Source organism: Lactuca saligna, chromosome 5, assembly GCF_052625555.1.
Source record: "Lactuca saligna cultivar CGN05327 chromosome 5, ASM5262555v1, whole genome shotgun sequence".
Lineage (NCBI taxonomy): Eukaryota > Viridiplantae > Streptophyta > Magnoliopsida > Asterales > Asteraceae > Lactuca > Lactuca saligna.
In genome coordinates this window covers 270272073-270285933 of record NC_136421.1, presented here as the reverse complement: position 1 = coordinate 270285933, position 13861 = coordinate 270272073, and the positions used below count along the sequence as shown (strand labels likewise).

Below are 13861 nucleotides of genomic sequence, written 5' to 3'. Positions count from 1 at the left end.
CGCCCTCCCTTCTTTATCATATGAACAATTGGTTGATGCATCTATTTCAATTCTTGGATTAAAAAAAAAATCTTCCTCGTGGACCTCACTATTAATTTTCACACTTGCCATGGGAAATTTGTTCTCAACAAACTTGATATCTCTTGATATCACAATTTTCTTGTTTTCAATATCATAAACTTTGTAACCTTTTGTTCCCAGTGGATAACCAACAAAAATTCCCGGTCTCCCCTGTAACTCGAACTTGTCGCTCTCGGTTTGTGTATTTCGGTAATAAGCTAAACAACCAAAAACCCGCATGTGATCATAATTGGGCTTTTGTTGAAAAAGGATTTCGTAAGGTGTTGCGTTATCAAGAACTTTAGAAGGAAGTCGATTTATTACGTAAGTGGCGGGTAAAACACATTCACCCTAAAATGTATTTGGCAAGCTTGCTTGAAAGCGAAGTGCCCGAGTCGTTTCTAAAAGATGTTTATGCTTACGTTCCACCACCCCATTTTGTTGTGGAGTGTGTGGGCACGAAGTTTCCAAGACTATACCTTCTTGTGCATAAAACTCATGCATTTTGTTTGAAACGAATCCCCTCCCCCCTGTCGCATCTTATTCGCTTGATTTTCTTACCTAATTGTGTTTTGACCATTTTGTGGAAGTCTATTAAACATGTGCTTGATTCACTATAAGCTGTGAGATCTATACACCTTCTATTGGGAGAAGTATTCCTTGACCTGGTGTTCTCTTGAGATAACGAAGAACTCTTGTAGCTTCATCTAGATGCGTATGTTTAGGATTTGAGATAAACCGACTTAAAACATTCATTGCATACGTAATATTCGGTCGGGTCGCTTGGAGGTAAAGACGCCTACCAACCATGCGACGACATGTACCCGTATCAACGGAGCTTTCTTCACCACCTCTGTCCAATTTGAGATTCTGTTCCATGGGGAATTTGCTAGGACGACATCCCCGTAAACCGCTATCTTCCAAAATGTCCAACTTAAAGAAATATCATCTTTCTCACCTTCCATTTGTGGACCAATTTCACTATTATAAATATGTGGGCCATCGTTGCTTGTGTCATCAGGAAACGCCCTCCCTTCTTTATCATATGAACAATTGGTTGATGCATCTATTTCAATTCTTGGATTAAAAAAAAAAATCTTCCTCGTGGACCTCACTATTAATTTTCACACTTGCCATGGGAAATTTGTTCTCAACAAACTTGATATCTCTTGATATCACAATTTTCTTGTTTTCAATATCATAAACTTTGTAACCTTTTGTTCCCAGTGGATAACCAACAAAAATTCCCGGTCTCCCCTGTAACTCGAACTTGTCGCTCTCGGTTTGTGTATTTCGGTAATAAGCTAAACAACCAAAAACCCGCATGTGATCATAATTGGGATTTTGTTGAAAAAGGATTTCGTAAGGTGTTGCGTTATCAAGAACTTTAGAAGGAAGTCGATTTATTACGTAAGTGGCGGGTAAAACACATTCACCCTAAAATGTATTTGGCAAGCTTGCTTGAAAGCGAAGTGCCCGAGTCGTTTCTAAAAGATGTTTATGCTTACGTTCCACCACCCCATTTTGTTGTGGAGTGTGTGGGCACGAAGTTTCCAAGACTATACCTTCTTGTGCATAAAACTCATGCATTTTGTTTGAAACGAATCCCCCCCCCCCCCCTGTCGCATCTTATTCGCTTGATTTTCTTACCTAATTGTGTTTTGACCATTTTGTGGAAGTCTATTAAACATGTGCTTGATTCACTATAAGCTGTGAGATCTATACACCTTCTATTGGGAGAAGTATTCCTTGACCTGGTGTTCTCTTGAGATAACGAAGAACTCTTGTAGCTTCATCTAGATGCGTATGTTTAGGATTTGAGATAAACCGACTTAAAACATTCATTGCATACGTAATATTCGGTCGGGTCGCTTGGAGGTAAAGACGCCTACCAACCATGCGACGACATGTACCCGTATCAACGGAGCTTTCTTCACCACCTCTGTCCAATTTGAGATTCTGTTCCATGGGGAATTTGCTAGGACGACATCCCCGTAAATCGCTATCTTCCAAAATGTCCAACTTAAAGAAATATCATCTTTCTCACCTTCCATTTGTGGACCAATTTCACTATTATAAATATGTGGGCCATCGTTGCTTGTGTCATCAGGAAACGCCCTCCCTTCTTTATCATATGAACAATTGGTTGATGCATCTATTTCAATTCTTGGATTAAAAAAAAAAATCTTCCTCGTGGACCTCACTATTAATTTTCACACTTGCCATGGGAAATTTGTTCTCAACAAACTTGATATCTCTTGATATCACAATTTTCTTGTTTTCAATATCATAAACTTTGTAACCTTTTGTTCCCAGTGGATAACCAACAAAAATTCCCGGTCTCCCCTGTAACTCGAACTTGTCGCTCTCGGTTTGTGTATTTCGGTAATAAGCTAAACAACCAAAAACCCGCATGTGATCATAATTGGGCTTTTGTTGAAAAAGGATTTCGTAAGGTGTTGCGTTATCAAGAACTTTAGAAGGAAGTCGATTTATTACGTAAGTGGCGGGTAAAACACATTCACCCTAAAATGTATTTGGCAAGCTTGCTTGAAAGCGAAGTGCCCGAGTCGTTTCTAAAAGATGTTTATGCTTACGTTCCACCACCCCATTTTGTTGTGGAGTGTGTGGGCACGAAGTTTCCAAGACTATACCTTCTTGTGCATAAAACTCATGCATTTTGTTTGAAACGAATCCCCTCCCCCCCCCTGTCGCATCTTATTCGCTTGATTTTCTTACCTAATTGTGTTTTGACCATTTTGTGGAAGTCTATTAAACATGTGCTTGATTCACTATAAGCTGTGAGATCTATACACCTTCTATTGGGAGAAGTATTCCTTGACCTGGTGTTCTCTTGAGATAACGAAGAACTCTTGTAGCTTCATCTAGATGCGTATGTTTAGGATTTGAGATAAACCGACTTAAAACATTCATTGCATACGTAATATTCGGTCGGGTCGCTTGGAGGTAAAGACGCCTACCAACCATGCGACGACATGTACCCGTATCAACGGAGCTTTCTTCACCACCTCTGTCCAATTTGAGATTCTGTTCCATGGGGAATTTGCTAGGACGACATCCCCGTAAACCGCTATCTTCCAAAATGTCCAACTTAAAGAAATATCATCTTTCTCACCTTCCATTTGTGGACCAATTTCACTATTATAAATATGTGGGCCATCGTTGCTTGTGTCATCAGGAAACGCCCTCCCTTCTTTATCATATGAACAATTGGTTGATGCATCTATTTCAATTCTTGGATTAAAAAAAAAAATCTTCCTCGTGGACCTCACTATTAATTTTCACACTTGCCATGGGAAATTTGTTCTCAACAAACTTGATATCTCTTGATATCACAATTTTCTTGTTTTCAATATCATAAACTTTGTAACCTTTTGTTCCCAGTGGATAACCAACAAAAATTCCCGGTCTCCCCTGTAACTCGAACTTGTCGCTCTCGGTTTGTGTATTTCGGTAATAAGCTAAACAACCAAAAACCCGCATGTGATCATAATTGGGCTTTTGTTGAAAAAGGATTTCGTAAGGTGTTGCGTTATCAAGAACTTTAGAAGGAAGTCGATTTATTACGTAAGTGGCGGGTAAAACACATTCACCCTAAAATGTATTTGGCAAGCTTGCTTGAAAGCGAAGTGCCCGAGTCGTTTCTAAAAGATGTTTATGCTTACGTTCCACCACCCCATTTTGTTGTGGAGTGTGTGGGCACGAAGTTTCCAAGACTATACCTTCTTGTGCATAAAACTCATGCATTTTGTTTGAAACGAATCCCCTCCCCCCCTGTAGCATCTTATTCGCTTGATTTTCTTACCTAATTGTGTTTTGACCATTTTGTGGAAGTCTATTAAACATGTGCTTGATTCACTATAAGCTGTGAGATCTATACACCTTCTATTGGGAGAAGTATTCCTTGACCTGGTGTTCTCTTGAGATAATGAAGAACTCTTGTAGCTTCATCTAGATGCGTATGTTTAGGATTTGAGATAAACCGACTTAAAACATTCATTGCATACGTAATATTCGGTCGGGTCGCTTGGAGGTAAAGACGCCTACCAACCATGCGACGACATGTACCCGTATCAACGGAGCTTTCTTCACCACCTCTGTCCAATTTGAGATTCTGTTCCATGGGGAATTTGCTAGGACGACATCCCCGTAAACCGCTATCTTCCAAAATGTCCAACTTAAAGAAATATCATCTTTCTCACCTTCCATTTGTGGACCAATTTCATTATTATAAATATGTGGGCCATCGTTGCTTGTGTCATCAGGAAATGCCCTCCCTTCTTTATCATATGAACAATTGGTTGATGCATCTATTTCAATTCTTGGATTAAAAAAAAAAAAAATCTTCCTCGTGGACCTCACTATTAATTTTCACACTTGCCATGGGAAATTTGTTCTCAACAAACTTGATATCTCTTGATATCACAATTTTCTTGTTTTCAATATCATAAACTTTGTAACCTTTTGTTCCCAGTGGATAACCAACAAAAATTCCCGGTCTCCCCTGTAACTCGAACTTGTCGCTCTCGGTTTGTGTATTTCGGTAATAAGCTAAACAACCAAAAACCCGCATGTGATCATAATTGGGCTTTTGTTGAAAAAGGATTTCGTAAGGTGTTGCGTTATCAAGAACTTTAGAAGGAAGTCGATTTATTACGTAAGTGGCGGGTAAAACACATTCACCCTAAAATGTATTTGGCAAGCTTGCTTGAAAGCGAAGTGCCCGAGTCGTTTCTAAAAGATGTTTATGCTTACGTTCCACCACCCCATTTTGTTGTGGAGTGTGTGGGCACGAAGTTTCCAAGACTATACCTTCTTGTGCATAAAACCATGCATTTTGTTTGAAACGAATCCCCTCCCCCCCCCCCCCCCCCCCCCCCCCCCTTGTCGCATCTTATTCGCTTGATTTTCTTACCTAATTGTGTTTTGACCATTTTGTGGAAGTCTATTAAACATGTGCTTGATTCATGTTTATGTATAATAAGGAATGTCCACACGGCTCGGCTAAAATCGTCTACGATTGTTAGACAAGGAAGGAATATGATACTTTCCCCAAATATCACAATGGATTAAATCAAAACATGCTATTGTTTTTACAGTACTAATGGGAAATCGAAGTCTAGTATGATTTGCTTTAAAACAAGCATCACACACTTGAGCTTGATTGTTCATAGAAACATTTTTAATAAAATCTAAATGAGATAGTTTCTTGTTTGACGGATGACCCAATCTTTTATGCCAAACCTCAAACGATGCCATTAAAGCCTTTCTTTCCTTCTCTACTGCCCCCATGCGGTAAAGCCCCCCTGTGCAATTACCCGTTCCAATCAAGTCCCTCGTGACCAACTCCTGTATAACAAAGAAATCAGGGAAGAACGTTACTGTACAATTAAGATCTTTTGTAAACTTTTGAACCGACAAAAGGTTGTAATTAAAATTTGGTACGTATAAAACTCCTTTTATTTTAACTCCTCCTGACAAGGTATGTTCACCCTCACCGTCTCCCCATTTGGCATAATGACAGGGGGTTCTTTTGACTTTGTGTTTGTGGCTTTATTTTCAAGAAAGTCACTTTTATGTGTTATGTGTTTAGTTGCTCCTGAATCAACGAACCAACCATTATGAGATTCGATTCTACCTGCCATATTCACGGTTGGAGACGCCTCGATGCTCATCACCTTCGCTTCTTCCCTGAAATGCTTCACAAATTATTGATATTATTCATCAGATAAACCTGGAATAAGGCTAGATACATGCCGCCTTTGGCTTCGATTTTTCTTTCTTTTCCTTCCCCGGCCACCAATCGGGGTAACCGATTCTTTTAAAACAACCATATTTGTTGTGTCTATCTCTCCCACAAAATGTACGCTTTTCAAGTTTTTCGTTGACAGGAGGTTTCGATCCCTTTAGCGGTAATCTGTTCGCTCCTTAGGTTTGCTGTCCAGTTTTTCGCCCCATGTAGTTAACCTGGAAAGCTGTAGCGGTCTTTTGGAAGCTCCGGTTATCGCTCTTTGCTGCTCGTCTTCCCAAGGTGGGTGTGGGTTTCATGGCTAGGATCTGAGTTCTAATGACCGAGAATTCTTCATCGAGTCCCATTAAAAATTCATAAAGCCGCTCCTTTTCTTTCGATTCATTTAAGTTGCTACCTATTCCACAACTACATCCTTCACAGGTACATCGTGGGGGTAGGAAGGACCAACTGTAGTTCATCCCAAACAGCTCTTAATTTCGTGTAATATGTAGAAACAGATGTCCCATTCTTCCTTGTGGCGCGGAGTGATTGCTTTAACTCGTATGCGCGAGGAGCACATTCCATCTCAAATCGTTCTTCTAAATCTGTCCAGATCTCAACTGAGGTATTTGCATACCTTACACTAGTTTGTATATCTCTTTCCATAGTTGTTGTTAACCAGCCTTTGATCATAGCATCAGCCCTCATCCACGCCATGTACGTTCCTGAGGTCTTTTCCGGTTTCTTGATCGACCCATCTACAAGTTCGATCTTGTTCTTCGCTTGCAGAAAATTCATCATCTCCTGTCGTTTACTTGCATTTGCTTAGGATATTCAGGCGGATGGATGTAAAACGATGAATTGACATCGATCATCTCTTCACCGTTTTTGCTTCCGGTGGCTTCTTTCTTTTCTCCTGTCATGAACGTTGTTGAATTTGATTTATGGGTTTTGGTGATTCGTCTGCTCTGATACCATGAGAAAATTGGTATAGAAGATTTTGATTATATTTCTTTTTATGATTCATAACGTGCAAAATACAAAGCTTGATAACAATGACCTAATTAACTTTAAGCTATTTCTACTCAAAAGAGAGAGATGACCATTAATTGAAAACATAGATAATGACTCCAAGTTGGATAATTGGTTCCTTTAAAGGAAAGCCATGTCATAAAGGAAGACGACACGCATTTGCATATGGTAACCTTACGACACACATTTACAACACACATTTACGACACACAATGCATATCATTAAAGCCCCTATCAAGGAAGACCATGTCATAAACGCAGACAACACTTTTTTGCTTATTGTAATTTTAAATATTAAAAAAAATATATTTATAGATTTACTAATTTCAACTTAAATTTGCATTTAATGTCTCATAATAAAAAATAAAATATCATATACAAAAATACAATCCATTGCATAAAATTTAATCTAATACAAATAATCGTTGGAATAGCAGGCAATTGTGAAAGAGATGAAATTCATCAACAAATAATAATTGAATTTTAAGAACTTATTGACCGAACTTATTGACCACCTTCACTGCATCCCAACTACTTTGCATGACACTATGTACATCAGCAAGACCTGTAAATTTGAATCATACAACCATTAGACTCACATAAACCACATTAACCCAAAAAAGACCATATTGCCCTTTTCCTTTAGTATTACACCAAATCTTCCATATAATTGTAATCTCTATCTTTTTTACATCTCTGATTAAGAAAAAGATTGCCATGTGAAGTGAAAGTGATACTTTTGTATTTTTATCTAAATGCATATGATAAATAGTTATACAAACATTTCAAGTCTTAATACTAATATAAATGGAAGTTTTAATCCAAATTAAAAAAAAACACTGAAATTAGATTAGTGCTTACGGGAAATGTCTTTCCTAATTTTCTAGGATTCTTGCCTTATTTTTTTGTAAGTCTTCTCTGCATTTCCAATTTAGCCTTTGGATTTTTAACAAATTTTGTCAGTAGGCATGCTAAATTTGCATCATATATAAGGTATATGCATGAATTGTCCACATCACATCCAAATAAAAATTATAGAAAAAATGGCATGCCACCATGCCAAAAAGCCAAAGGTTACAAAGTCGTTACCTAAAAAATATAACAAAATGGTTGAGCCCATTTATCTGGTATGTAATTTTTGGGTCTTCTACATTTGAAATTTCACCAGGATCAACACAGCTTATTGGCAGCAGTCCGATGAATATAAGCCAGTACAACTTATTGGCAATTCAATCCGATGAATATAAGCCAGGGGCAATCAAATCAGTGGTTCGGGGGTAATCCAGTCCGATGACTGTGGATCCAATGTGCATGCTTGTATATGTATTGTGGTGTGATGTATTTTGAGGGAACTCATTAAGCTTCGTGTTTATCCAGTTGTTTGTAATTGTTTTTCAGGTACCATTGACGACTGTGGGAAGACGAATGTATGATCATACACATTCTCATGTTGATTTATATTTGAGAGATTATTTGATACTCTGATTCTATTGATTTGATTTGAAAACAATGATTGATTATCTTATGGTTTTATGAAAATGTTTTTAATAAAAATGAAATTTTTTGGCATGGTTTTTAGGATGTTATCTCAAAAGGGTTAGGGTTTACTTTTACTAGTTTGTTATTGTGATTATATAAAAGATCTGTATTGGATTCCCCTCAAAAAATCATATTAGAACATCATAATTTGAAAACTCTACTGAATCTGTGTGTATTGTTATTTTATGACAATATTGTGTTTGGATAGAATTTTTGAAATATTAAGAAAAAATAATACATTATAGTAAATAAATCTCCATTGAATTGAATCCTTTCCAAGGTTCCCCTTTGCAACTTTAGTTTTTAACTTTTGGCTACATAATATAAAAATAATAGTATATTTTCAAAGTTGAAGGGGGTAAAGAAAAACTTTGAGATGTATATATATACGGCGATCGAGTTTTTCATGGGGAAAACACCGAGGGCTTTGTTGCCAACCATGAAGATGCTGCTAGAAGGTGAAAATCAACCAAACAACGCCCAGAAACGGATTCAAGAAATCCCGGAGAAAGAGGAAGAGGATGGAATTAGTGGGTTGCCTGATTGCTTGCTTCTTGAAATCCTCTCTCGTCTACCCTCCACAAAAGATGCCATTAGAACAGGTACCCTCTCCAAGCGATGGGCACATCTTTGGACTTGTGTACCTACTCTTATTTTTGCACATTACAATCATCCCTATCCCTGGTTCAGTTGTAAGTGCTTACGAAAGCCTAACTCAATTTACGATTTCGCTCGATCGGTGGAGAAAACCCTAACTCAATGTCGCCAGTTGAAGCTCAAGAAATTCGAACTGCGAACCCATTATGATATTCGATTTAAATCTCTGTTCAAGAATTGGATTCGTCATGCCATAAGTTGTAACGTTGAAGAGCTTAACTTGGAGTTTATGTTCCCGGATGAGTTTTGGTTAGATCAATCTATTTTCATCAATTCTTGTTTTACTGATCTGAAATTAGTAGGCTGCAAGTTGAATCCAAATGGAGCGATTAGTTGGAAAAATCTTAAGAGTTTGTATATTTCTTATATGAAATTAGATGAAGACTTGATTGTAAATATATTATCTGGAAGTCCTCTATTGGAAACTTTGGTGTTGGAAGATTTAGATGATTATACGGGGATATATACTACTTCAGATGATTCTTCAGATGATGAATCTGAAGCCAATATCATGAAAACCAATGCTTCTTATAGTTTATCACTAACTCAATGTCCCCAACTGAAGCTCAAGAAATTCAAATTGCTTTCCAATAATGATATTAAGTTGAAATCACAACTAAACAGTTGGATTCTTTATGCTATACGGTGTAACGTTAAAGAGATTTATTTAATTTTATGGACTCCTGAGGGAATCGAATATGAGTTTATGTTAGATCAAACTCTTTTCACTAGTTCATGTTTTACTCATCTGACATTACATAGGTGCATGGTTAATCCGATTGGGGCAATTAGTTGGAAAAATCTTAGGAATTTGTGTGTATCGAATGGGAGTTTAGATGAAGATTTGATTAAAAATATATTGTTAGGGAGTCCTGTATTGGAAACGTTGGAGTTAGAGGATTGCTTTGGTTACAAGAGGCTCGATATTACTTCAAAGAGTGTTAAAAAGTTGGTGATATCTGGATACAAGGATTTTAATATTGATAGATCTGAAGATGATGTCATCAAAATCAATGCGCCTAATATTCGATCACTAACAATCCAAAATGAAATAAATTTGTTGAAGATTTTGTTGGTAGATGTGTCTTCTTTGGTCAAAGCCGACTTAGATTATTATATTTGTGAAGGGATCTGGTATAACCACACAACTCCTAAAGAAGAGATGCTTAAAGGATTTATAATGAATCTTAGCCATGTCAAGGAAATTAAAATCGGGTTATTTTGTTCTAAGGTAAAATATCTTTTGCTTTTTTCCATTTTGGATAAATTTGTTTCAAATTATTTAATCACTAAATCGATTTGTCTTGTGACTTGGTATTGGTAGGTTGTTACCTGTTTGCAAGAAAAAGGTTTCATTTTTCCATCAAATGTCAAGTTTCCTCAAGTGGAAGAAGTCACCGAGAGCTTAACTGATTGGTGGTGATGCTTTAAGTTCATGTTTAGGCATATTAGTTCTTTTTTCAACTCCAACTGGTTAAATCTGTTACTCTGATTACTTTTTTTCTTTTTTCATTATCTTGATTTCTTTTGTTTTACAGCTAGTTAAATATTACTAGTTTTTCTTATCCTATTATCTTATTTTCTCCCTTGTTTTTTTTTTTTTTTTTAAATAAAAATCAAATACTACTACGCTGCCATGAATTCTAACTTAAAAATAAGAATACTTACCATGTATAATCTTTTCTTTTATCGTCCGCTCAGCAAGTTAAATATTGCTAGTTTTTCTTAAAAATAAGAATACCTACCATGTATAATCTTTTCTTTTATTTTTCAAAGTACACTGCGTTTATAAGAAAAGTACTGAAAGTGTAATATTATATTGGAAACAATCGAAATAAGGAAAATGTTATCAATAGATGAGCAAAAGTACGTTGCTATTAAGTAGGAGTTTGATTCATACCATTCATGAAATTGGAGGCATCCAGTATACCAAATCCGTTATAATTTTTCATCATGAGTCACCTCATAAGACTCGCCATCAAGAGTCACCTCATTCATTTCTCCTTTAAACCAATCAAAAGAAGGGGCTCCCTTGTGATTAAAAAAAAGTTTGTGTCAGGAATAATTTAGTGTGGTTTAGTTGATGTGACCTATGTCCACACAGTAGGAGAGAGTATTCTTAATCACAAGATCAAATGATGACATCAGTAGTACTATTGAAACCCTAGCTACCAACTATATTTTATAGGCCGTGAATGGAAATGAAAACCTAAACAATAATATGGACCTGACCCTAGACATAAAACCCCTAATAGCTTTCAGCCTACTTCAAATAGTTATTTTATTGACAATCGGTGTCGGATTATTTTGGGGTTTCAAGTATCAAATCACACTTAACAATTTGCAACTTTGACCTTTCTAGGTTTCTTATGATCACTCGTTGATGCCTAACTTGAAGATGATAGACTTGTGAGGCTATCGCTTGATATATTTGTCTCCGTGTTTTAAACCTAACAACCACAAAAAAGCATAAAAAAAGCGAACCAAATATTATCATAAAACACAAACAAATCTAAATGGTTTAATAAGCTTTTATCAATTATCATTTCCATGAATCTAACATTTTTTATTTAGATTTATTTTTTAAATTTAAACAATTACTCTTTTGGTAATTTTTTGATCATATTTTACTTTTTAGTCGATAACTTTCACTTATTTCTCCATTTTTTTTTGTTTTATTTCTGTCAAAAGTAATTAAATATTGGTATTAAATATACTTTTGCAAATTTTATTTTCTAAAAGAAAGTAGAAGTATAAAATAGTAATGGGGTAGTAAAAATCAAAAGAGTCTCTGAAAATAGGAACAATAAAGCATAAACAGTCAAAAGTCTAAGAAATGCGACCTTAAAAATATAAAAGGGTTGGTGACTTGGTGTTGATGAATAGTGGGTTTGAAGTGACTAGGGTGTAATACAAAAAAAGGATCAAATGAAAACAAACGCAACAATTAGTTACATCAAGAGTCATTTTTCCTAAGAAGTACCTCTTGAATCAGTTGTATTACAACAATCTCTCCTAAATCTTTGGTGGGTTACCCTCAAGAATCATTTTCCCTACTTATTGTTAGTTGATGAAGTAGGTAAGTTTGAAGTTAAGGTTGTTACTATTAATACTAATTTTGGGGGGGGGGGGGGGGGGGTGATAATGTAGATGTTGTCTCTCCTAAATCTGATCCGACTGATGAAGTTGACCAGATCCAAAAAGAAAAAAATTAGGTTTAGAAAACAGGGGAATACATGTTGATTTGTTGATCTATTGTTGTTGGAAACTAATGGCAACGTTAATGGTTCTGCAACAATAGGGGATCACGATTGACATTAAAGTTGATAAAGATGAAGTGAATTTGGAGAATGGGTTCGATTATTGATCCTCTTATGCTGCTTGAGAGTAATAGCACTGCTCAGGATGTTAAATGGTCATCGTTGTAAGAACACAAGGGAAGAAGAACAAGTTGTTAAGAGCACTGAAACCGACACCTTTATTTTTGGAGAAGAGCATGATTAAAGCATTCCAAACTACCAATAACTAGGGTTCTAATTTGTCCAATATAAATTGATCCCATCGTGTAGTATTTTAATCATTCAGAACCAAGTTTCTTCCATTAAATACTTAGGCTCCAATCAATTGTTGTTCCCCCCTTCTTTTCCCCTGTTCTATATGTTTCTTTTACCTTGGTGCACAAGGTGCAAACTCAAAGTAGCCCCTTTGTTTACACTAACAAACTCTAAACAAAAAAAATCTTCCAAAAATACCTTTTATCCGTTTACTGCTTTGTTAACTCTAAAAATACAATTTACCCTTCTTCTCGTATATGTATGCTTGAGCCTTGAAAGGTGGCTTAGCATTGAATAAATATTTAAAGAGAGATAAGGAGGTTGCTATCTATGGAATCGTATGAGCAAGTCTAGGATATATATATATATATATATATATATATATATATATATATATATATATATATATATATATATATATATACACATAGAGAGAGAGAGAGAGACCATCCCGATCTCATACCTACCCCTGACCTGAACTCCTACACGATTCTCCCCCACTTAGATTAGACTAAGTCCGCTTGGTTCATGAAAATTGAAGAATTCTCAATCCTTCTTACGTTCCAATAATCAATCTGCTGACGATCGGTGCTTACCAAAATAGTGAACCATAAGTAACCCTTCCCAAAATGACACAACTCCTAAAAACCACCTAACACTTCTTGTATCCCAACAACATCAATGACTTCAAACGCTTAAAAGCGATATCACGCTCAAATCTCGGAGTCCGGTGAACGGATAGTCTAACCAAAACCTCAGCAACAACTCTCTCTTCCCTCGGCAATCGGGATGGATCTTCCAAACACAAATACTAAGGCTACTGAAAACTAGTCATAATGTGACATCCCCAAAATCACATCCAGAAAAGACCGGTTTTTGTTTATACTTTATTTCAAAATCAGAGTAACCTTTTAATAAAAGAGTTGCGGAATTTGTCCCAAAACAATAATATCATAAAGAGTTATCAAAAACATTTCCTTAGAAATGTACTTCATTAAAAGACTCGGGATGTCATGTTCGATATAGTACATAAGTATAAACAATACAATATAAGCCTTACTACATTATTTCATATCTACAGGCCTATATCCGTAATCCCTCATCCCAACACATCACAACTATGCTCGAGCGCCACTACCTGTAACACATAAAACTGAGTGGGTCAGGCTTGGGAGCCTGGTGAGCATATAGGGTTTTCAACCCACAATAAATAAGTTTATTAATTTCATCGACCAACAATAGCCCGATTACCCGTTCCCGTTATCCT

The 13861-nt window shown here is 36.3% G+C and overlaps 1 protein-coding gene across 1 annotated transcript; it reads left to right on the top strand.

Annotated features, from left to right (window-relative positions):
• The first annotated feature begins 8808 nt into the window (after positions 1-8808).
• LOC145047789 (uncharacterized) lies at positions 8809-10608 on the top strand. The gene is made up of 2 exons (XM_078996147.1): positions 8809-10271; positions 10365-10608. The coding sequence occupies exons 1-2, from the start codon at positions 8823-8825 to the stop codon at positions 10461-10463; spliced, it is 1548 nt and encodes a 515-aa protein (XP_078852273.1). The 5' UTR covers positions 8809-8822; the 3' UTR covers positions 10464-10608.
• The last annotated feature ends 3253 nt before the right edge of the window (positions 10609-13861 follow it).

What these genes read in the sequence shown, in the direction of transcription:
- LOC145047789 (XM_078996147.1), top strand. Translation starts at nt 8,823, where the DNA reads ATGAAGATGCTGCTAGAAGGTGAAAATCAACCAAACAACGCCCAGAAA. An exon ending in TCGGGTTATTTTGTTCTAAG is followed by an intron (nt 10,272 to 10,364) that starts GTAAAATATCTT and finishes TGGTATTGGTAG; the next exon opens with GTTGTTACCTGTTTGCAAGA.